This window comes from Lepidochelys kempii, chromosome 2 (genome assembly GCF_965140285.1).
Source record: "Lepidochelys kempii isolate rLepKem1 chromosome 2, rLepKem1.hap1, whole genome shotgun sequence".
NCBI classification, from domain to species: domain Eukaryota; kingdom Metazoa; phylum Chordata; order Testudines; family Cheloniidae; genus Lepidochelys; species Lepidochelys kempii.
Genome location: NC_136381.1, coordinates 169,506,240 through 169,532,071, shown reverse-complemented (window position 1 = coordinate 169,532,071; position 25,832 = coordinate 169,506,240). Strand labels below are relative to the sequence as shown.

Below are 25,832 nucleotides of genomic sequence, written 5' to 3'. Positions count from 1 at the left end.
TACTAATTATTGTTGGTGTAGATTTCAAAGAAGGACTTTCATATCACAGCAAGTTTTTCAGCCTATCAGACTGAAAGAATAAACATGCCTGTGTGCTTTTGACTTGTTTTTCATAATTATTCTTGCTGCGCTTGCTCTAGTGAGAGTATTTTCACTTGCACCTTCTCAGCCAGTCTTCTCTTCCTACTTGATCCTGCAGCTGTGAAATCATGATACATGCAGTATCACAAAATACAATCACAATGATTTGTCTGCAGGATTAAGAAGGAGAAACAAATTGTGTATGTGTCAGGAGGGAGAGGGGAAATAAAATTCTGATCTGAGCAGAAGTATCTGAAATAACAGAACAGGGACTACAGATAATGATTTATGAATATATGAATTACTGTAATATTTAAGTTTCCTTTAGTGTAAAAGCCCCTCTCTTAAAGCTGAAAATGGATGAACTCCCAAATGCCACTTCATAGAGTATGTCTACACAGCAAGCAAAGGTGTGATCACAGCACAGCTTTAATCTAGCTAGCATGGGTAACAATAGTCAAAACGTGGCATCACGAGGTAGCAACCAGAATACAACTACACTGGGGACTCTGGGTATGTCTTGTGGTTGTGAGTGCATGCCACTTTCCTTGGAGCTATGAGGGACAGCGATACATAATGCAAAACAAATGGAATCCCTACCCTTTGAAACACTGAGCGCAATCCCTCACACACTTCACATTCGCAGGCTCATGCTTCCTTTTCACCACTGTAACCTGAGCAAACACAGCTGGAATGCAAAATAATGTCTAACAAAGACTGGGGAAAATCTAATCCTGTTTATTCTGGCTTTTTGCATTAAAAAAGGGGGCAGGGCAGAGGAAGGAAAGAGAGAGGAGTCAAAACACAATGCTATACCTCAGCAGTCTTTAGAAAAACCCATTTAACAATTGTTTTTTGTTCACTTGGAAGGCAAAGCTTTTTCCTACAAGTTATCAATTACAGAAAGTCACAGGTCACAAAAATAAATTCATTACATAAAGGCAGTTCAAGCCTACAACCAGTGGGGGTTCAGGCTTGTCATTAAGTAGTGCTGATTTACTGTACAGCAAGTCTTCCTCTCTAGCAACTGCCAAGTCTGGATAATAAACATTCAAATAAATAAATAAATAGAGGGAGGGCATCACACTGGCTCCCACAATCTCTTGGATACTTTTAAACTGGCTTAAACTTACATGTAGGGAGGCGACCACCAATCATGTTGTGAACTACAGCCTCTTGCTAAATGTGAAAAGCAAAATTAGAGCAGAGGTCCAACTCTCTGCAGGGCATCTGAATTTATGAAGCAGAATAAGAGTATCATCATCCTGAACCTGCCACTTCAGACCTCCTGCAACTTGGAAAGGCATTATCACCCGGTATTGCATTGTATTTAGCTACAAATGAGCACTGGGCCTTTCTTAGATAAATGTGAGTTTTACACAGAAACCAGCACTTCTATTCTAACGGCACGATTAGGTTTGCAGATTTTCTAATGAGGGTTTGATCTTGTGACCCCGCAGGTGAAAGTTTTGCCTCTATGAGAAGTACAGAATTAGTTTCCAACCAGGGCTGGCTCAAGGCACCAGCTTTCCAAGCAGGTGCTTGGGGCAGCAGTCCGTGTCCTGCGGCGGCAATTCGGCGGCAGTTCCGAGGCTCTTCCTGCTGCGGCAGCTTTCGGTGGCAGCTCCACCACCATTGCAGCGGGGGCAATTCGGTGGCGACTGCTTGGGGCGGCAAAATTGGTAGAGCCGGCCCCTGTTTCCAACATAGCAAGTACAAATGCTCATGAAAATTTAGGCCTCTTATGCCCAAACCTTAAAAGGCGCTTGGTTTTCAATAAGTACTAAGCACCCAAATGCCTAAAAATAAGGCCACTGGAAAATGTATCAAGCTGGGCACCTAAAATTATTAGTCACTTTGGAGAATGTAGACCAAGGAAAACATTACTGAGTGGGACAGAGAAGCATAAGGAAAAGAAAGGTGATTAGAAGGAGGAAGTAAGTCCTAACAGTTGCAAGGACAAAGAAGAAGAGAAGTGTAAAGGGCCCAAGAATAAAGTAAAGGAACTTTATCTATTTATCAAGTCATGGGCTGAAGGTTTAAACACAAGTGAACTCATGTAAAACAAAAAAAAATCACAGGTACAATTTCACACATGGGCATTAGGGGATTCATTAAATCAAACCAGTGAGAAGAGATGCCACAGCAGGCTGGAATGCTGCTCAACAGGGGTATCTGAGGCAGAAATGCACCGAAGGAAAATATCAAGTAGTTTTCTAGTCATAGGAAGTTATAATGGGAGCTAATTAGGAGGGTATTTGTGAGTGGTCATCAGTGGGGATTAAACACTGGACCTCTTGCACTAAGGCCCTAATTCAGCAAAACACTTTGGCATGTACTCAGTTTTCAACGCATACTCAAGGCCCATTAAAGGCAATAAGACATAACTCCATTTGCTGAATAGGAATCAGCTCGACCCCATACTCAACATTAACACATGCATAAATGGTTTGCTGAACTGAGACCTAAAATCCTGAGCCTCTCCTGCTTAAGCTAAAAGAACAAGGACCATAGTTGGCAGCTGTAGTTACTCGATTAACCACTTATGTGGAACAGCCACTAGAGGGGGACAAAGACCCTTACTGTGGTGATGTGTGTCACAAGGGTATGTTGGGAAGGAGTTTTACCATTGTATTGTATGGGAGCAGGATCAGAGCCTAAGTCAGGGTCAGGAAGCACTTGAAAGAGAAGTACAAGCATAAGAAGCATAGATTCTATTCCACATTTCAAATACAATTAAAAACCAAGCACATTTTGCATTACAGGGTTGATAATGCTATTTGTGGGTTTTGATGGCTATACAAACAACTCAGTCTCTGCTCTCATGATTTATAATATTACCTGAGATCATTTATGGAATTATATCCTTACAATTCACAGATGATTTTATTAACATTTAATTATCCCAGTTGAAAAGCTAGCTCTGATCAAAGAATCTTTGTGAAGATTCTACTTACATTTTCTCATCAATTGGTGAATAATGACAAATATTTGTGAATTTTTTTTCATTATTCTATGAGGCTTATTTGGATATTATGTTCCTGAAATCAGACATGCCAAACCCGTGAAAAAATGCAGAAATTGGGCTTGTTTTTGGCTTAATTGGCTTGCAAATTGCTTGTTGGCTAGTTTTTGCTTGTAGCTTGTTGCAGCTTGTTGCTTCTTTTTTTTTTTTTTTTTTTTTGATAGGCTCCCAGTAAGCAGAGGTAAGAGGCAAACAGGGGGCAAGTGGGGGAGAGAGTCGGGGTGCACAGCAGGCCCACCACTATCCCAGACTGCATGCTGGGGGGAGTCTAGTCACATAGAGTGTTGGAGTTCTTAGGGATTGGCTTGTTTGGGCCTTGTTTTGAAACAGGATTAGCTTGATTTTTGACTTATTGTGAAAGTCGGGTGCTTATTTACCGCGTGAAAGTTGGCAACTGTGCCTGAAATACATTTAATTATGGCTGCATTTTGTCCTCAACTCCCATTGACTTCCACCAAGAACTGAGGGTGCTGAGAACCTTGCAAGATTATATCAGTGAAGAACAGGCCCAGTAAAGTGAACTATATGGGCTACCCCTGACTTGACCCCTTTCTCCACATTTTGCAGGAGTACCTATTACTTTGGAAGTAATGTGGCCCAACGAATAAGGCACTGGACTAAGGGCTAGGTGACCTGGATTCTACTCCTTTTTCTACCACCAACTACTATTCTTTGCATCTGTAACAATGGAATAATATTGTCAACCCTTTGCTGACTGATGGCAGATGTTAGGACTATGCAGGTCAGTTTGTCATTGGAGAAAAAAATCAGTGACATGGCCTCTGGGCATGTTCTTACTGTAACTTGTTTATTTACACTATACTCACCACTACTTAAACAAAGTGCTCACAAACTACATGTAGGCAAAGCCCTTTTTGAAGTAACTCTGTTCAAACACCAACGCCCAGTTCCCAGAAAGCAGCTCTGCCACAAGGATTGACTCTACTGAGAGAGATCTAGCTGTTTGCCCTTAAAAGAACCTGGATCACACAAAAATCCCTAAAATACAGCATTTCTTCAAGAACTGTACTTTGTCTGCATGCTCAGAAAAAGAACCTGCAAGACATGTAACAACGCCATCTGGTGAGTCCTGCCATAACAATACTCTTCCACCTTTATACAGTACTTGGAAATCTCTGGATGAAATGTACTGAAAATATTCATTATTATTACTTCTAGAGATGGGTGGAAAACAGGTCTTTTGCTTCACATAATACCTGTGATTTTTTTTTTCAAATAGAATAAAAAGAAAAAAAAATCAAAAATTTCCTATTAAATGTTATTCAAGAAAAGAAAGAAAGAAAGATATCATTTTGAGTTACTCAGAATGTTGCAGTTTGATCAAATTGAAAAGTTTCATTCTGATTTGGACTTTATTTTATATTATATAAAATTTGAAAAAAAAATGAAAATTTGTTTCAAAATGGGAAAAAAACAAATATTCAATAAAAAAAGTCAAAATTGAACATTTTGATCTCACTGTAACACATTTTTTCCATTTTTCATGGAAAATTTTAGTCTAAACAGAAACATTTCTGCAAAACATTATGCTTTCAATGAATGGGCATTTTCCAGCTGAAAAATATTCTGTCAGAAAACTTCCAACCAGCACCCCTCCTACTTTAATCCAACTCATATCTTGTATTGAACCTAATCTAATTCAAGCTGATTTTATACCAGTGTAATTCCACTGACTTAAATAGTGGAATAGTTCCCAAATGACACTAGAAAATATCAAAATCAGACCCAATATTAAAAATTCTTCATTAAAGCCAAGTCTACATTTTTCCTTCCTTAGCTTCTGGCTCATTTTCTCACCATTTTCTGAGACACGGATGTAAATGGTTAATATTGATATTGTTTGAACTGTGAAGAAGAGGAATGAAAGTGAGATGGACAAGAAAAGAGCAATGGAAGGAAATAAAGCTATGCATAAATGAAAGGAAAATGATTTAGAATAAATCACTTTTAAAAAGTTACAATAAATAGTCTCCAATATCTGAACATGCAAGTGAGGGGCATATTAATTAAATGGAATGCAAGTGGTCTGTAGCATGGTTCTGTTTCACTAAACATTATGGTCCTGAACATCAGTCAGAATTTTTCCAATGACATTTTACAGGTAAGTAATAGTATGTACCAGGACCTGTGGCTGTTATAACTGTCAACCTCATGTGCATGGGCCAAGGGCAATATCTGCTGAATACAAATCTTTCTAACCTCCTTGAAGCTCATATTTTGACTTCAGCTCAGCTGTGAGGAGCAGACTAGAAGGCTTCTGAGGCTTTTTTCAATCAGACAATTTCTCCCTTGAGTTGCTATGAGTGGTATTCATCTTGAACTACAAAGGTATCAAAAGGCTTTGCCCAGCAGACAATGTGGCCAAGGTTGAACCTAGAACCACCAGGTAGAGTCTTGGGCAATACATAACTGATATACAATACTGGGCCATTCTTAAAAAAATCTTTAAAATCGTGACTTCGCCATCAGATACTGCTACAGCAATAGTCATAGCACTTCTGTATAGTCATATAGGAAACACCTAAAGTGTACTGCAAATAGTGGGGTGATGTTAATTAGTTACAGTCATAAATGAAATGTTTATAAGGATGGCCAGAAGTAGTGTCAGTTCAGGTAGTCATTTAATGGAAGAACAACATCCTGTTGGAAGAGAAGGATTAAAATCAATACACAAATACAGAATCTTAAAAAATATTTACTTTCTGCATTTTGACCCATTCATTTTAGTCTTTTGGATGGAACAAAAGCTAATGAGGTTAACACGTTGACTCATGCTTTCTGTTGCATAATAGCAGCATAAGTTGGAGCCTTTGTGAGCTGCGTAGACTGCTCCCTCCTTTAAACTCATTTTATAACAAATATTTTAAGAGTTATTGGCCCTGATGTTCCTGTCTCTCATGTAAATTCACTTGTTTCAGTGGAGTCACTCTTGATTTATACTGGTCTAAATGAAAAGAGACTCAAGCCCATTTTTTCATACATCTTAATAAACTGTTTAAGTCTAAATGATTCTTTAGTGCGGTGGAGTCCTGCTCAGCCCTTTCAGCCCCACAGTGGAGCATGCTCAGTTGCTTTATGGGGATGGCACATGACCAGTCCAGGCACAAGTAGGAGTTGAGGGGATGAAGCATGCTCAGTCTAGATCTAATCTTTGGAAATATTAGCTGATAAACTCTCATAGTCATAAGTCACTACTGAGCAGGTGCAAACACAAGATTTGTAAATCTGTAACCAAATAGTAAACACTTAGTATATGCTCAGGACCTCCAGGATTAAAGTAGACTGGATCATGCTAGAGTTCAGCTCTGCCTTCTGTCTAGGTAGTGTAGATTGGGTTCTCTGGAGGCCAAGTGCAGCAATTGTGTCATGCACAGAGATCTAAATGTCGTGATACTATGATGAAACCATCTCAAGGCATGACATCTAAATTCTGTCCTGACCTGCTGGAAATACTTTAGCCCCTGTGTTACAAAGCCCCTTTTAGATAATTTCACATGTGTAAAAACATTTCTTTTTAACACAATTTTTTCCCAGTCCCATTTTTTCCCTACTGCATCAAAGCGTGATTTTCAGATGAAGGCTCCTATGCCAGGAGAGAGAGAAAGAATCAGCCCATACTATATATGATGGTCATTTGTCCAATGTTATACCACCTGGGGGAAAATTTCTTCCTGGCCTCAAGAGCTCTCTTTCCCTGGCCCAATAACTATTCATGGTCTTTCACAGGGGCAAATCATAATGACAATGAATGGTCATTGGGCTAAGGAAAGCAAATGAGAAAGACTATCACCTAGTGGTTAGGGCACTCACCTAGGATATGGCAGGCCAAAGTTCAAGTCCCTGCTCCAATGGCTATTTGATTATTTATACACTGTGGCACAGCTTTAACAGGAGAGACACAGAAACCTCCAGGGACCTTGGTTATAGCCTCTGGTTACCAGCCCATACACCATATCTACACTGCTATTGTTACCCATGCTAGCTAGAATAAAGCTTGCACAGGTAGGCCTACCCATGCTACCATCACACCTTTCACTTGCAGTATAGACATACCCTCTAGAGTGACATGGAAGAAGGCATGAAGAAGCCATGGGAGAAGATCTGCTGCTCTGTAATCCTCAAAGGTTCAAAGTATTAGTGTGGTAAGCAAATCAAAAATATGGATGCTTCTCCGAACCGCTAGAATAAGCAAAGTTGGGCTGAAACTCTCCTAGGAACAAGATTTCTACTGAGACTCCTGGTATTTCCAGGTAATTGTGCCTGAACTACTGAGAAATAAACCTTTCCCCTGAAATATTGGTGCTTTCCCTTCCAGTCCTGTCGAGATCCAGAAAGTCAAGAGGAGCACAAAAATGTTGTTGTTTTTTTTAAAAAAAGCTGAACAAACTTTTTCACAAAAAGAGTTTGAAGTGAAGTCATGTAATCCAAAATGATCGACCCATTTGTATTTACAGTTATTCTTGCCACGGTTTCCAAACAAATCTATTGCCATTCAAATGCATATTTCATTTAAAATAGAATGTTGAATAGCTGAAGAGATAGTGGGCCAAATGTACCACTGGGTTCAGTTTTATGCCCATACAACTCCACTGAAACTGGCAGATGCACTGGTGAAACCATGATGCACTGATGAATCAGGCCTTGTAAAAGTAAGACAAGTATAGTTCAAGCCAGAACATTATGGAAAATAGGAGAATAATACACATTTCTTAACATTATGACTGCCGAATGGAACACTCAAGCTTTGAAGTGGGCAGACCACAAATCAGTTAGAAGGAAACTTTCATCTTCAGTTAGAAGCCATGTCAGCTTTATTCTGCAATGCTAAGCATTCATCGATAATAGTTACAAAGCACATAGAAAAGAAGTCAAAGGACCGCAAGCACACCCAAACCTTTTGCTTTATTAAATGTTATGAACAAATTAAATGATTGCTGTTATCCACCTATATTCTCTGGTGTTCATACATCAGCCAACTGACAAGCTGTTTTCTGTAACTAGGCAACTGGTCCACAGCCAAAGTGAATACACATATTTGCTACTTGCAACTTTTGCCTTATAGGTGATCATATGGTTACAATGGATGACATGCTACACATAATGCTCAAGTTACCACAATCACAGATACAATGGCTTCATTAATGTATTGCTTTGGATAGCAGTACAATTGCTTTATGCAATAATCCTGGGGGACTTTTAATTGCCTTTTTGTTTACTCACTAAACCACAGAATTTGGTAACCCACAATGTGTCTTCCTGTGGTTACTGTGGATTAAAGAAGTTCTCTTGTAGATTTTGCATTTGTGAGTTTGGACCCTGACTACTGGAAACTAAAATGGATTTTTTTTCTTTATGTACAGACATAATGCAGGGAACAGGATAGATTTAATCACTTCAGACTTTGGCAGGACTTCTCTGTTTGTTTTCTTTAATTAAAACATATTTGCTGCACACACCCAACCTTGTTGTACAGAACCACATTATGATAAATTATGTGTAGACTAGAGGATCTCTGAGTTGGAAATAAAGGACAATTGCGACTTTAAACAGTGCTGGGAGCATAAAGTAATCTGACACTCTCCTGTTCTCTCCCCTCAACCCCCCAGCCTCGGCTATATTAATTATTCAGATTTATATACAGATTCCACATACCTGAATCATGATCTCAGCCTTGTCTTGTATCAAATGATGATGATCCAGTGGTACTGTGCAAAATTCATTCCCCAGGCAAGCCAGACTCACTCTACAGCCCATCAGGCACTGTTGGCATCTGATATACCTGCAGCCTCAGCCTCTTTAATCCAGTTCAGTGAATGGGACCCATCAACTCCACTTCTCTGCTCTCTTTCTAAAGAAGCAGCCCCAAATTTGCTTTGAACGTGCGACCCTTTGCTGAGAGTCAACATCCAAATGTGAGCCAAAACCTGCCTGTACTTGACCTTTTGCTTCTTGGAGTTGAGGCAAGCTGAAGCTCTTTTGCTGCCACCGGTTCTGCTGTTCTCAAAGTCCTGGTCTTTCTGCCTTTTCTCTTTTCTTACCGGAATCCCATGCTGGCCACATTGTGCCCTCTCTGAGGCTGGGACAACAAATAAGAGGGCTAGTGTCTAAAGCTGTGTCTCCAGCTGGGGAAATTTAGCCTTTCCTATCCTGGTGGGAGGGTTTTTGGATCACTGATTGGTATGGATACAATAACAAAGAAGCTAATAACTTGGAAAACAGTCTGTTTTGAAGGGTGTACTCCTTTTGGAAAGAAGAAAAGAGAGCTATCCAGCAATCTGTCACTAAGGCAAGCTGATAATACCAAAGTAACTCGAGAGCAAATAATGGTTATTTAAAGTCGACACTAAGAAGGACCTTGAAAGCACAATTTTAGAAAGGGAGAATCTGGAGGAATTTCCTGCTTCTTTGTGTAGTCTCTCTGCCTGTGTACATTAATTAATTCCCCTTGGCTTTTAACATAACTTACTTTTCCTGCCTGCAGAATGATGCTAGCTGCTAATGGGAGAAAGGATAGTCATGTGGTTCAGTCAAAGCACTGGGAGCCCAGAGAAAGGGGTTTGATTTCCATTTCTGCCAAAGACAAGCATGATCATGTGCAAATCAAATTTTCAAAAGGAAATGTAATTTTGGAGGTCTTAATTTTTTGGATCCCCAGATTTAGAAAACAAAGCCTATTTTCAGAGGCACGGAGTGCTAGCAGCTGCCACTGAAATCAATCAGGACATAGGTGTCTAAAGCTAAGCACTCAAACTTGATTAAGTTATTTTGAAAATCTGGTCTGTAGTCTTTCTGTATCTCAGCTTCCTCCTCTGTAAAATAAGGATAATATACAATACAGTACTTCCCCACCTCACTGGAGCATTGTGAAGTTTAATTCAAGTTTGGAGACATTTTGATACCATAAAGATGAATGTAACTAAATGTTGGTGGAACTTTGTGATATATTTCCAGAACTAATAATATTTGACTCTATGTCAAAACAACACCTTCTTAAAACAGGCGTATTGGTAAAGGGCCCATCAGGTTTGTCCCTTCCCACAATGCCCTCTGTCAGAAAAGGTTATAAACTAATCATTTATAAACATTTGAACTGAACTGAAATTTGTCATTTAAGGGTTCAACTCAAAATAACTTTTCTTTCCTTTATTCATTAAAAAAATCTTACTCAACTGCTTTTTATCACGATTACTATTTATTTGGCTTGCAATCTTGCCTAGAAGCCCTGAGTTCTGAGCTCCATTGTCCTAGGCACTGTATGCTTCTGTAAGGTAGCTAAAGTCACTCAGCCTCACACCTCATAAAATGACTCCAGGCATAATATAACTGCCTAGACATTCTCTGAATGTCATGTCTTTTGCTTCATTGAGTCCAGCATCCCCACAGAAATAAATATGACTGTATGTGTTGGGCACTTGGGCCCCTCTGAAACCTTCTAACAACAATTTAGACTTTCTACCAGATGTCAGAACTCATGTACCTGTTGATTGTTTGTCAAGGTGGGGGTTGCAAAGTACACTGGGGCAGTTTCTGTGATGACTTATGCAGTGAAAATAGGTGCTCAACAAAGTCTCCCTTGTTGTAACTTGCATGTTCTGGTCACATAGACTGAATCCTCAAAGGGGTTTTAGCACCAGACAAGGAATAGATTGAAGGCCACAAGGTCAAAAAGGGTGGGTTGTTTTTCTGTTTGTTTTTGGAATTTTTGGTGGGTAAAAGTATTATTCAAATCTAAGAATATGGAAAACAAAAATATATTACTGTGTAAGCCCTTCTTTCTTAGCGTATGTGAAACACTCCTCAGGTGGCTCATGGCTAGGATTCATCCCCGAATTTGATCTGCTGGTTGTATCATTAGCCTCCCTGGCCCAGGCTGGGTACTGACAGGGAGTGTGACATGAACACTAAGCCATGAGAAGACCCAGATCATGGGGCACTTGGTTGTATGGTACCATAGTTATAAAATTAACCAAGTTTCTTGTGAAACTTCTTTGGGCCCAAAAATCTTTAGTTAACTGTATCCTCAAATTGATTGAAATGCGATTATAAGAATATACATGTGGAGGTCACTTTTATATGATACCCCAAGTCAACCCCCTTAACCAACCGTTTGACCAATGAAGTCCAACACCCAGCTGCAGTCAATTCAGGTGGGATTATCCAGGCTGACAAAGAACATCCAGTCCCATTTACCACAAATGAAGAAGGCCCTAATGTGTTAGAAGAACAAGGGTGGGGGAAGGAGGAAGCTTGTGTGAGGGAAGAATCAAACCCAGTAAAATTAGTTTGACAATGTAGCAATTAATATTTAAATTCCCTACCCAGTAACTAATGATATGGGGTTTATAGTGCAGCTAAATTAGTGTTGACCCCCCCACTTAAGTCATTTCTACTATCTTATTTCAAATAAGTTTTCACTTCCATTTCTTTACCACTTTGTCAACACTACAAATTGGCAAAGCCACCATCCAGATGGCTTAGTTTTGCCAATGGTTAGCAAACCTCAGTGAACCATGCCCAAGTTTCAGACATCACCTGAATATAATGTCACATCGCTGTCTGCAGCAAGGATTAAATCTGGAACCCACAGATCTAAAACCATGAGCCTCTTCTGTTTATGCTAAAAGAGCCATTCATGTTAGCTCAAAGCCACCAGCAGATTTATAAACCTCTACATAGTCCAGCCATTAAAGTGGGACAGAGGGTAATCAGGTGTAAGCTTGGGTTTCACTTGCTTACACGTAACTATAGCTATGAAGTACTGACTACATATACATATACTACAATTGCCCTTTGCTAGTTGGAAATTCCCCAAATGTTTGTGAGCAGCTCACCTTCAAACATATACCCTAAAAAGAGTTCATTTAAGCCTTCCTACAACTGAAGCTAACAGAGATAATGACAATGGTTGTTTTAGGAGCCAACAAACATGAGTTCTACCCTCTTTAGCCCGTGTGTGCAGCTCAGTGGACAATTATGGCATCTGGACCCAAACACAGATTATTACATAAAAAGCAAAGCACACAGAGTGCAGGAGATCTAGATTTAGGTCCTACTCTTACAAGGTGCTGAGCCTCTCTTGTGAGATGCTGCAGGCCCTCAACTCCCATAAAGCAGGAGTTCAGGTTGCTCAGCATGGTACAGGATCAGGCTCATGGTCTTATAACTAGGTAGCCAGAATGTACATTTTAAAGGAAATATTAATGGTCAAATGTACTTATATTTATATGCCAGCTGGACAATGTTGCTGGTGAGTTGCTTCTTTTAGAAATCTGTTTAGAGTTTCTTGCTTTCATGCATTTACTTAACTATTCAATATTCCTCCAATGCTGATACAGTTTAGGAAGGGTTCCAACTTTGTACTTACCAAAAACAGAATGAGGATGTGGGGGAGTCAAACACTATAGGGAGAGTGTGAAAAGAAACAACAACCAAAGCTCTAATGTGCAATGAATTCAAATTAACTAAGTGGTTGTGGTCGAGGCCCAGGTCACTTCCTGGACAATAATGACCAGCCGAGAGAGCTAATGGCCTGAGGCAAAGCAGAGGGTCATTAGCACTAAGCCTGCCATTAACTCTCCAGGAAATGTACTGGACTGGAGTCGTTAATGAAATTATAGTAAATCATGTGGCGGGGGAGAGATTATTCAACAAAATAAACTTTTCCCTTGCGGAACCATTATTCTTACCAAGCATCGCAAGAATGAAATGTATTTAATAGCCCTGCTTCTGTGCTGGAGCATCTAGAGAGAAAAATGGGTGGCACGGTAGCAATTCAGAATTCTTTTATGGCTTCATACTGCTTTCATTGAAGCCAACGGGATTTTTGCCATTGCCTTCACTAGGAGCAGGAACAAAGTCCTAAATTCCTCACATTTTCTCAGTGGTTGTGCCACTCTCAGCCTTCTGTTCCTCATATACCAAACTCCCCTCAGCATCAAGCAGTCTTGTTATTCTACTGTCCTGCTGCCAAAAGACTCCAGCTAACCAGAGCAATAAACATTTGAGACTGTTTTTAATTTTACAAATTCTTTGAACATGAGGAAAATTACTCCTTTTGAGGAAAAAAATGGCACATCATTCCTTCTGGCAGGGCACAGAAGAAAATGAACTTTAAATGTGAGAAATCAAACTATGATTTATTATGAGCAAACAAAGCTCAGTCAAAAGTGTTTTGCACAAACAATATTACATTAAACGCACGGGGCATTACTGTTTGTAATGGTTAGAGCTACTAACTAGACAGAAATACCAGCAATACTCAACACTTGTAGAAGAGTTCACATTTTTCAACAGCCAGTACAAACATTATTTAACCCACACCTCAGCCCCACTAAGGTAAGTAGTAATCCGAATGAAGAAATCAACAGCTCTATCAGGCTAATGGTCCTAGGAAGGTGGTGGAATCTCCTTCCTTAGAAGTTTTTAAGGTCAGGCTTGACAAAGCCCTGGCTGGGATGATTTAATTGGGGATCAGTCCTTCTTTGAGCAGGGGGTTGGACTAGATGACCTCCTGAGGTCCCTTCCAACCCTGATATTCTATGATTCTATGATGCTATGATTCTATTCTTCAAGGTGCTAAACGCTGGTTTGGATGTGCTGAGCCCTATCTGTTCCTACTAACTTCAGTTGGAGATAAACCAGCAACAATTTTTCTGCAATCACTCCAATAAATGTATCATATTTACTGACCACCTGTGTAGGGTCAGTACTGGTGTTAATACTTTTCCAGAAGCCCAGGTAAATTATATCCACTTTCTCTCAGCTGTGCCTGTCCACATTTTCTCTCAGGAAAAAAACAAACAAATAAAAAACAGGTTTGTTACACACAATATTCTCCAAGTGTATTCCAACCTCAATACAGCGGGTCTGATTCCAATCTCACTTGCACAAATTTTATACTGGTGTACCTCCATCGATGTCATTACACTTTTACTCCTCATTTATTTGGACCTATTTTTTTCTAAGCCTGCCTTTCCACAGGCACCCAAGCAAGCAACACGTTCACATTACTCCCATTGACTTCAACTCGGGGGTGTTCTGTATACAAAGCAAGCACGGGATAGGATGCCACATACGACTGATTCCTCCCCTTTTCCTTCTTTGTTTAAGATGAAGAAGAAGACGACAGGAAATCATCCCAAATACTCATTATGTGCCTTCCCTCTCCCACTCATATCTGGAGTAGAACAGATGGTCCCTCTCATCATGGAAGTTCTTATCAAAACCATGCTGATCTCCATCTAGAAGCGGGGAGCTAAATCAACCAACCCAACCCAACCCAGAGCTAAGTACTCCACCTAGCCAGGATCATGTCAACCCTGCAGCATTTGGTTCACAAACTAAACCCAAGGAAAGGAAGTAACCCAGCCTCTTCAGGTTGGCTTGGAGGTGGAGTTAGACAAGCTTTAAACTTCAAGAGAAACCTCAACACAGACCAACTTTTCTCTCCCTCCACCACCTCTCTTACCCCTCTCCCCCTGCACCAAAAACAAGCCTCAACTATCAGACCAGAGTTTTTTCCAAAGGGGCTGATTCTCATGATTTTAGCAAGAGGTCACAGTTACAACTATGTACAATTTTTTAAACAAAACTTTTTTTTTTTTGGTGAAAAGTGCAGATTTGGCAACACAAATAACATGTGAACTTGTGCTGATTTTGCCAAATTGTTTGTCAGAAAAAAACCCCTCAAACACCTAATTATTATTATTTTTTTTTTTTTTGCAATTGCCAGAGAACCAAAAATCTGTTATTTTCCCAGTTCTGGTATTTATCTACAGACAGTCCCCTGCGCTGCACAAAAAGGTGCTATTCTCTTCCTCATGGCTGAAAACGTGGGAGGTCGTGAAAGGACAGCCAGATGTGGCCAATTTGGCAGCCTTGCTACATCTGGAAAACAAAATGAACAGATATAGAGAAACACATGTTTTATAATCCCTGTGAATGTGCATGGAAAGGTTAGAAGGGAAAGGGGCTCTCCTAAAATTCAAACTCACTGCTCCCCACTTCTAACTATGCCCCCATTACTGCTTTGTAAAAGTACTTCTCATACCCCAAGACTCACGCACACACACACACAGTCAAAATACACAAACTCACAATCATCCTTGTATTTGTGGCAACCTTAAAGTGGGACTCAGTCATGAAAGGGCAAGGCAAATTCCATATGTAAATCTAGATCTTTACTAGCTTGTTTGTTTTATTTAAAATCATTTTAGCTACTCACAAAGAACAAACACCTAAAATTTACTTTGTTATAATGATTAAAGGATTCATCAGAAAACATACCTCTTGAAATACCTTAAATCCAAAGAAAGAAAGAAAGAAAACATTACATAACTGTGGTGGATTTCCAATAAATATACAGCCACGCAATAGCTGACTATTGTCTGCAAAACTGCAGATTTTTTTTCCAGTATGCCCTCAGGGATCCATTTAATATTTTCCAGGCGTCTTCTCCCCTTCCCCCCCACCTCACCCCCCGGCCGCCCTGGAAAAAAACAGCAATGAAATACCAGGAAATGGTCCTCAGCTGCTGTAAAATTTTCATTTGGCAGGCGCTAGAGATTTTGAACTGTTAAGCAGCCCCACTGTGCTCTCAGCATTCCAAATACTTGCAGGTGACTCAGTTTTCATCTTTGCCAGATCTGCATTACTCACCACCAAACTTGGCAGGTCTCTGTGGCTTGCCTTCAGAAAAGAGACATGCAAATAATTGCTCTGCAGTGGCGAATGGGAAACAGTCTATGGGAGCACACCCAGAGAATGCAATAAACTCCACAGAAGAAACACCACCACATACAACCTCTTTCTGATCCCTTGCCCCATTCCTCCGACTGCTAAAAAGATGATTGAAAACATCCCTTTTTCAGAAGCATTTCCTGCTTTAAATCATTGCAAATCCTGTGGAGGACCCCTTACCCTACTTTTAAATGAAAGCACTGTATTGGGCTTTCAAGGGTTGTAGTCTTTATGGGCCCCATCATCCTGTGAACGACAAAAATTCAGGGATACTCATACCAGGTAAAGCAAACCACCAATATGGTTACCAAATCTGAGGGAATACATATAGCCTTAGAAAGTGGAGAGAAGAGACGAAACTCTGCAAAGAGAAGTTGCTAAATATGGAATCAAGAAACAAGTCCCAAGTATTCTTATACATGTTACAATGTGGGTCCCTAATCTACAAACACTTATGTTATATGCAAAGATGTTCTCAGGAATAGCCTTCAAGTGAGACTACTAATGTCAGCGAAGTCACGTGTGTGTGTCTTTTGCAAGACTGGATGCTTGATATGGACATGGAAGCAATCAAAGGTAAATGCCAGAATTTGATTAAATCTGGAAGCTGCAACTTTATTAAACAATTAATACCTAATTGATGTAAACCACCCAAGACTGTTTCAATGCAGTCTGAACCAAGGCCTTTGAAGTACTATAAGCCTGTGATGGAGTCTCTTCCCCACTCAGACCCTGAATGGGCTAGTGTAGGCCTGAGAGGCCAATTAATATACCAGGCTGGGGAGCAAGGCTTAACTGATAATGAAGCCCATCTGGGTAGGAACAGGAAGAAATTTTTCACAGAAAGGGACTGTAGGGCCAGAGCGACAAATCCCACAACAGGCAGCCAGCCAGTAGGAGGCACTGGAAATGAGGCTTCCTTGCTGCATAGTACCCTCACACACAGGTGAGCTATGGGTGATGAATACATGACATTGAAAAGCCTAAGATAGCCTAAGAGTGAAGGCTATGCCCCGCTGCACCTTCAGGGCTGCAAAGGGATCCTGACTGGTGTCCAAGTCTGACCCCTTCTTCCCTCCTCACCAGAGGTAGGAGAGTTAAGATGAAGGGAGTCATATCTGTACTACCTATTGAGCATCTGGAGATGGGCAGGCGCAAGCCTGCCCATATCTGAAGGCCCATCCTCCCAGCCTTAAGGGGAGGAGCTACCGAACCCCGATCCCAAGTAAATACAGGGGACAACAAATGATAAAACAGGAATGGGAGTGAGAGTCACAGGGTCAAAAGCAGGAAACCAGAGGGAGACACTGAGCAGAGAACCCCAGACAGCACCCACTACTCCTCTAAGGTGTCCAGGGAGCAAGCGGACGCGGCCTGGAAGAACTCAGCCTGGATATGTGAGGAGTGGAAATAGGCCCCACAGTCACAGAGAACCTCCCTGTCCAGTAAACTCCTCCTGGTGTGGTGAACAGCCACCTTGGCCAAAGCCAGGAGAAGACAACTTTGTGGGGCCACGGATACGGTGTGCATAGAGCAGGAGGTGCAGGGAGAAATGCAGCCAGAACCTGAGTAGAAGGTTCTGGAGGAGTAACCTGGCATGCTTGAGGTAGATGCACACCAGGGTCTCCCTCACTCCACAGAAGGGGCAAGTGTCAGGGACGGGGGTGAACTGCGCCAGGTACATACCATACCTCCACCAGATCCAAAGGCACACCTCCTCACCTGCCAGGCTCAGTGTAGCAGACATGATGAACACAGGCCTACCCTGAGATTACTGTATTCTACACTAAAATCCTGAAAACCACAAAAAGCCACTATATTGAGATAGGCCGGATGGTCCGAGTCACAGAATAGTCATTGCCCTTTGTACCAATATAGGTGATGTGTATTTGTGTGCTTCTGGATCACTAGGGGATAATTAATGCAAAATACCAAGGTTAGCTATGCCAATACCAACCTTTGAAGCCTAAACACCTGCGGATAGGAGAGGGATTGGTTTAATCTATTTTCAGGAGGCTGGGAGAAAAAGTATATAAAGGCTGGGTTTAAACAGATTTGGGGCCCTTCATTTTGATTCAACAAACAGACATGACTTTTATCCAAGGAGAGGCCACCCCGGTGAAGGCTAGGACAGACTGGAACCTGCCAGGGTCTACATAGGATCGATGGGTGACTTCTGGTACATTTACTACACATGCAGATCCTTTTATTGTTTTTATATGTTTTCTCGGTCTGCTTTTTTATCCCTGCATAAAGGTACTCTGTTTAGGAAGGTCACTGGCAAGAACACTGTCATTGTCCTTGGAGGGATACTAAAGAGCAGAGGGCTGGAAGTTCGTCAGACATGTGGGAGAAGAAAGAGGAATCACAGTCAGATCAAAGGGACTGCAGCCTAAAACCCTGATCAGCAGGCACTGGGATGTGGGTGTCTGCCTAGAGAAACGTGATGCCTAGAGGCCTGGGACCTTGAGCAGACCATGGAGGGTGTAGTCAGAGGTGCAGTTACATTGAAACCAACACTCAGGGCCAATGCCCAAGCAACTCCCTGAGTTTAGGGTTCTCAGTTGGACCTTTCCTAATCTACCAATCCTACTATAACCCACCAAAGTGACTTAAATTCCCCCCCAAACACACTTCCTGGATGTTAAATGCCCATTGAGAAAGCCCACACAGCAGTTTGCCAGTTTTGCCAAATGGAGGAAAATCCCTTTCAGACCCCAAAAACTGGCCACCAGCTGATTCTCTGGCAACACAGGAGATCCAGCATAATAGAGTAAGATTAGAAAATCTGGGCCTGAAAGCAATCCATTTATTTTTTTTATTTATTTATTTATTTAATAATTATTTTTTAAATAATTTATTTAAGTAATTTATTAAGTAATTTATTTTTTGTTAGTTTGTTTACACTTCTATTACAGCAATATGTACATGACCAAGTTTTGCAGAAATGGAGAAAATGATAGTCATACTCGGTCTCATTTTCCAAGGTTTCCCCCTTCCACATCAAATTGTGAGACCTTGAAACATACCCAGAACACACTTCATGCCCCTCCTCCTTCAACTGAATCCGTTAGTGCAGACCGAAATGTGGGGTTGCAGCTCAGTGCATTTAATTGCCATTGCCACAAGAACACCTCCAACACGATCCTGACCTACTTGGTCCTGTCTATCACAGTTTCAGGGTTTTTGTAAACAGAAGATTGATATTTAGTAAATCTTGATTCTACTCTCTAAGTCTTTGAGCTAGCAAAGCACTTAGGTACATGCTTAACTATAAGCATAGGACTGGCCCTATTGGAATTAACTATTCATATACTTAAAGTTAGGCAGTATGATAGAAGTTCTGTTTCATGAAGGACTTTGAGATTATACAATTTGGCTTCATTCCAAATCAAAGCGAAATCCAAAAATTTTGAAATTCTTAGTAAAGGAAAATTATGTGGAAAAAATTGTTTCAGGTCACTCAAAACATTTTGTTCTGAAATCAAAATGTTTCATTTCAATGCCACATTTTTTCTATTTTGCATTATAAGATAGTGCCAAAATAAAAACAAAAAACAACACCTTTTTTTAAATGACAAATCAAAATAGTTCATTAGAAAATGTCAAAACAGAACATTTCCACATTATTTTTAGTCCCCATTTTTCAAAACAAAATTTCAGCAAAATTGACTCGATTTCACAACGTGTTTTGATTGTAATGGAACCACATATTCCAACATAATATAGTTCCATTGATGTTTCTCTCACCAGCCCTCTACATAAAGTGCTGTACTGGGTTGGGGCTTTAGGGCAAAAATAAATACAATAAAACTTGACAGGTAAGCCTTTTTATCAGGTGGAAGAGACAATTGTGTACATTAATGCCTCATTTGTGAGAATTGACCAAAATTTGGTTTGTCCAGATAGATTTTGAAGATCCTTTGCAAATAAGTTTGCTATTTAAAAGATTTCTCCACGAAGGTCAGTTTAATATATTTCTGATATTCTAACTTGTGAAACTATTGTGTGTTCTTTATATTATATATACACACATACACACATACTTGTAAAGTTTTCCATGAAATTTCCCAGCCCAGCCAGAAAACATTCTTGCTTGCCATTTATCATGGTGATTGATCGTAGAGAAACTAAAGATATTCTACTCTCCTGGCAATAAATGTTACTCAAGCCAGGTGAAAGGGCATTTACAATTTTGTAAGGCTGAATATATGATAGATATGGATATATAAGGCAGATCCAAAAAAAAGTAAATATACAAAATGGGCCAGATTTTTACCTGTTATAATGTGTAAATTTGGAGTAATTCCACTGAAGGAGCCAATGCATATTTATGTCTTTGAAACAGAATAAGATAGATAGATAGATAGATAGATATAAACACACATCTACATATCCTCCCCCACACATAATGCATTCCTTATGGAATCTATTTTTTCTTTGGTCACATGGCAAGCTTCACATTAGGGAGCCCAATCCTGCATTCCTTGTGCTCTCAGAACTCTCACTGAAGATTTCCTGCAATGCTGAGTGATCAGGTCTCAGTGTTTAGATATCCGGTTGAGTGCAAATAGTAAGCACCATATGGGAGTGAATTTGTAATGCTTTGTTCAGTTGTCACTGAAGATAGATTGGGGTCAACCTCCTAAGACTCACATTCATTCCAGTTGCTAATACAGACTGTTTTTCTGCTTGCAATTTCACTTGTCTGTATTTAGGAGTTATTTTTAAAAAGGAGTAGATAATATGCTAAAATAAAAACTATTGTGTGTAATAGCCTAGAAGCTCGTGTGATTCACTGCTCGTGGTATTCTCTGAAAATGTAGCTTTGGAAAAAAGCGTTCTAAGAATTGAAATAAAAGTTATGAAAACTGAGGGATGAGCATTTAAATACTTGAATTTTTGTGGGTGGCTAGCTGTATTATCCTACTGCACAAGAGCTGAGACATGAGAAACCAGACTGCATTCCAGGCACCTCTCATAATTCTAACCATATTATATCAAAGCAGTATGTGGCCCACATTGCTTTGTAATAGGGAGGAAGCAAGGCGCAAGTGTCTTTGGAGTCAGTATTTCACAATTCTTAGCAATGCCATTGACTCCCTCTGACACTGGGGGCAAGTTACTATGGCCAGAATTTTCAAATCTGGGTAGTTAGAGATCATCACATAAGTCCAAATATAGGCAACTAAACAAGTGATCTAAATTTTCCAGAGATGAGAATTGTTGACTTCAGCAGGAGCAGCAGATCCTCAGCACCTCTGAAAATTCGGCCGCGTAGGTGCCTAATTTTGGGCCCCCCCATTCTGGCCTTAACCTGTCAGCTCCTGTTTCCACCCCTTTGAAGCCGACATAACACTCGTGTACCTATCACAGCGTGAGGGCTGGGAAGTTTAATTAATAAATGTTTGTACAGCGTTTTGAAATCCTCACATGAGAAGTACTACAGACGTGCAAGATATTGATTCTCTCCAATCCATCTAAGATCTTCCTTCCCTGTAGATCCTGAAGCACTCTCCAAACCATGGAAGGAGTCCTGTTTGCCTGACTGAGCTGGAGGGAGGGGAGGTAAAGGAGGTTCAAAAGCTCGCTTCACTCATACCACATAAAGGCTCCAGTTTTGCTAACACAGATGTATGTTACGTTACGCACATGACCTACTCCAGATCCGGGCCCAAAGCAGAATCTCTTCCTAGCATTCTGGTGAGCACTGTGCAGTGGAGCCTGGCAAGCATGGCTAGCCACGTTCTATGGTCCCAAGAGTGCGTGGCCTGTCTGACACTGTGTGGTGGCCTTTGCACATGCTGCAGTTGTCAGCATGTGGTAATGAAGCACTCACGGTGCTCCTCTGGGGAACAGTGGTAAGGTGGGCTACTAGGAGCATTCCCTCTCCCCAGCCCACTGAGCCCTTCTGTCCTCCACAAGACTGGCATCTCCCCAATGCTCCCACCTCCCCCAGGCAGCATCAGTTAAAACATGATAAAAATGGACGTGCAATATTTCCAGCTTGTTTATGGCTTCGGTATGACTGGGAGTCCCTGTGAATTATATGGCACTTAAGTAATAGCAGCTCAGTTTCCAGCATACATGCATGCTATACTCAACATCAGAATACCTCAACATCTGGATTCTCCTTCAGCGGGCAAGCGATACTTCACTGATGGATTCTTATCCCCATCCTCTTGCTGGAAACTATTCTGAATAACCTTTACAATTTGCTGGGCTTCCGTGCCTCCATAGTTTAAGAATGAAAAGAGAGAGAGGCAGACCTGAGGCACTCTGGTGGTAAGAATACATACTGCATTCTGATGCATAATTGAGCATATTTTGTTGTTTGGAGGAGATACTTTGTACAGCGCTATGACACCAATATCAAGCAAGGAGAGAGGAAGAGAAACACAAAACCTTGGGCACAGATAGAAGATGACATTAGGGGCGGGAGGGAGATAGAGAGCGCATATGTACACAGATATAGGGTAGTTTTATGCCATGTAAAAGGAAGAAAGAGACCAAGGGAGGCATTTAACCCCATGCAGAGGGCCAGCATAAGGCATATATACTACTGAAGTTTCACTAGGGGCTTTTTGTGGCATTGTAACAGGATGGTCTGCCCCTTTAGGTGCAGTTGAGGAGAGGACAGCTGTTCCCTATAAAAAACTGAGCTGTCAGTAAGGAAGAGATGGCAGAGGCTGCAGGGAGCAAGATCAACAACGAGTTCCCTGGGAGAGGCTACCAGAGTACTCTGGGAAGGGAGGCAGTGGGAACCTGCTGGGGAAAAAGGACCTCCTGAGAGAAAGCCCTGGGAGGTTGAGGCTCAGTTAATAGCATGGAAGAATCCTGCAGTAGGTACTGAAGCAGGAGAGAGGCAACAGGGAAAATCCCCTGGGAGTTGTAGCCCAGGGTGTGCTGAGGAACCGAGTTTGTGTTTTGCCTATCCTTGGAAAATAAAACTGCCTGGAAAAAGACTGGATGTGGCAGTGGGTCCTTCCTGGGCTGGGGACAACCCAGTTCTTTATGTACATGAACTGAGATTGTAAACTCTTGGGGACAGGGACTTTTTGTTATAAGTGTATATGGTGTCTAGCACCAGGGGGCTTCAACCATTGGCTAAGGCTTCTAGGCACTTCTGCCAAACAAATAATAATAATTAATAATAAGCCTTGCTGGCTTTTTGTGCACAGAGGTGAATTTAATCCCAAGTGAATAAAGACAAAAGCAGATGAAAGTGGCAGGAGCAAAGCCAACCACCAACAGGTGAAGAGATCTACTATGATGGCATTTCTGCTCTGGGAACCAGTATACCCCATTGGCCAGGAGAGGGACCCGGCCTTTTGTTACAAGCTTTTTGTGCAGGTCACAGGGAGAACTCATGGGGCGGAGAGGTTGAGGGGGTTATGAGGACATGCCAAACTTATGTTGCAATGGTATTGTAAATGACGTTTAGCTGCAGACATTTTATGTTGCGCAGTATACACATGGGAGTGTAGATGTATAGTTACAAACTCCAGACCACATGCATAGAGTGCCAGCATAGAGAACTCCCCACCTCCCCCAGGGCTAAAACGACAGGGAATTTGCCTATCAAGATTCACACGTGGAAATGCGATGGTGGTGGTCAGCTATTGTAGCACAAGTACAGGACAATAAAAGATTCACAATACAACTATGTACTTTTACAGAAATACCTTAGAGCCCCATGAAACACAGTATAGCTTTCTTCTTCAGGATCCTTCAGCCAAAGCTAAAGTTGTCACTTCTGCCTTTTCAAGAGACAAAAGAGCAGATATCCCAAAGACTTAATGCTGAACAGCATGAAGTTTTACCAATAAACACCATATTTGTGTCCATCTATATAAAAAAGTTTTGCAAGATCAAATCTCAAAGGAAGCAACAAGAGAACGTGTACCGTAATAGGAAAATGATATATTAGAACAACGGTCATCAAATTGAAGCATTTTCCTGTGCTAGGAAAGTCCATTGTTCCCCTTTTGTATGCATTGAGTTGTTTTTGTAAGACTGAGGTAGCACCTCAGTGCTTTATGTTTATAAGCTGCTCCTACTTTGAGGAGGAGTTAGGCTAAGCAATTTCTAACCTCCTGAGCAAAACAAGGAGGCAGGAATTCAACACGTGATACCTAAATCATCCTCCATATTTCTTGGCTCATCAGACACTGTTATTCTTTCAGAGTCAGATTGATGTCTCTCAACAACCCCTCAGATCAACACAGGGTACCCTCCAAAAGGAGAGAGGACTCAGTTATCTCCAGAGCACCTTTTTCTTATGGCTCCTTGATCCTACAGAGGCCACTGCATTTCTGCAAAGTTTGAGGTCCATTCTGGGGGAAAGGATGCAGACTGGATGAGCCAGAAGAAAGCATGTATACAGGAGAAAATACTGTCTTATATCTTCTACTGAGCCATCGTGGGGCAGCTGAAGCAAGGTGGAAGCCCTCACATCATGGCTCCAATGGAGCTGTGTTACCAACAAGATGCAGGGATTGGGAGTTATCAGGAAATCTGCCAGATCTGTGGCTTTTTCCACCTGGTGGGCAGGAGAAAAAGGTAAACAGTGAATTCCAGTCAAATGATGAGAGATCCTTTCAGAGATTTCTTCCCTGTCTGCTGTGAGGGGAGATAACCAGGACCATTTGTTCACTCAGTGCAGTCCTATACCACAAAATAAAGGCAATTCCCCTACCCCCAGATAGGTTATTTCAGTTTTGCTTTTTTTCCCCCTTTGAATTTTTCCCCCTGAAGTTGAACTTGGAATTCACATTTTCATGCATTTTTTCCCCCAAAGAAAATATTAGTAGCTGACAGCACCTGCGGTGCTCTTGCAAAACTTATGTTATATAAGCATGAATGGCATGAATCTTCCACATAGTTGCTTTAATAGACCAAGTCTGTGCAGTCCTCCTCTCACACCATAAAATTCTTGAAAAAGTCTTGATACCATTTTAATGTTGGTAAAGCACATTAATAAGGGGGTACATCTTTCCTAATGTTGGATTTTAGATGATGAATATACAATGTGTGTGTACACACAGGACAAATGATCTGAATGCAATATAATGTATTAAACTTACATTTGTCCTATAGCCATATATATATAAAATATATGCAAAGGAAATATACAGAATATCAGTTAACTGAGTAGTGTGTGTGAGAGCATGGAGAGAGAGAGAGAGATTCTAAGATGAATTAAATCAGATAAAATAGGTTTGTAACAGGAAATGTAATATCTTTACTCAACTTACATGTTGCATTTGATGAACAATTACATTTTATTTTCTGCAAATTAAATGTATTTTGTTAATTTTGATTACAGAAATATTGAGTGGTTTGAAAAATATTTTTAAAACATTTAAAAAAGGACTGTTTTCCAATCTTGGTCACCTCTATGGCTTAGAAGACCTGACCCTAATATGTAAAATATAAAATTATGTTAAATAATACTTTTGTGCCTCCTAGTAGTTTTGCTTGATTGCTTTTTTTCTTGAAAAGCGTGCATTTCAAAACCTATTCTTCTTTTGAGCAAAATGCAAGGCACAAAAAGGCCTGAAAAGAATATTAACCCCCTCAATTGATGATCTGGGACCTCTGGTGTTCAAATGGGATCAGAAGCATTATGGAACACAGTGGCTTTTATATTTAAAAATAAAGATCAGAACCTCCAGGGAAAAAACAGATTCTGTGATATCTTCCCTGGCAAATATTTTATGGGGGATAATGGAAGAATGGTGTTTTTCCATCCCCTAAATCAGCAGTCAGTAACTCATGTCTATTTTATCATCTCTAATGCTCTGGTACAAGAAAGAGAATGGGAAAAAGAAATAAACAAGTGTTGTGCACATAGATCACCCCTGTTCCATTCTGTGATCTAGGCAATTTTAGCCAGGATCTTTCATCCAGTTCTCTGTACCAAGAAAAGATCTTGGGAATCAACTTAGGTTACTAAAGGATTTCT

At 40.7% G+C, this 25,832-nt stretch overlaps 1 protein-coding gene across 9 annotated transcripts in view; it reads right to left on the bottom strand.

The window, feature by feature from the left end:
* TNS3 (tensin 3) overlaps positions 1-25,832 on the bottom strand; it is a 418,803-nt gene that overhangs the window by 341,955 nt on the left and 51,016 nt on the right. For 7 of the 9 annotated variants that reach the window (XM_073332748.2, XM_078851677.1, XM_078851680.1 and 4 more), the window contains exon 1: positions 8,780-9,126. The exons of 1 other annotated variant lie outside the window; for it this stretch is intronic. In XM_073332748.2, the coding sequence (XP_073188849.2) occupies positions 8,780-8,881 (102 nt within the window). In that variant the 5' untranslated portion in view covers positions 8,882-9,126. Of the gene's footprint in view, positions 1-8,779; positions 9,128-25,832 lie in introns of those variants that run through there. One more of the 9 variants, XM_078851681.1, reaches the window with a different exon arrangement.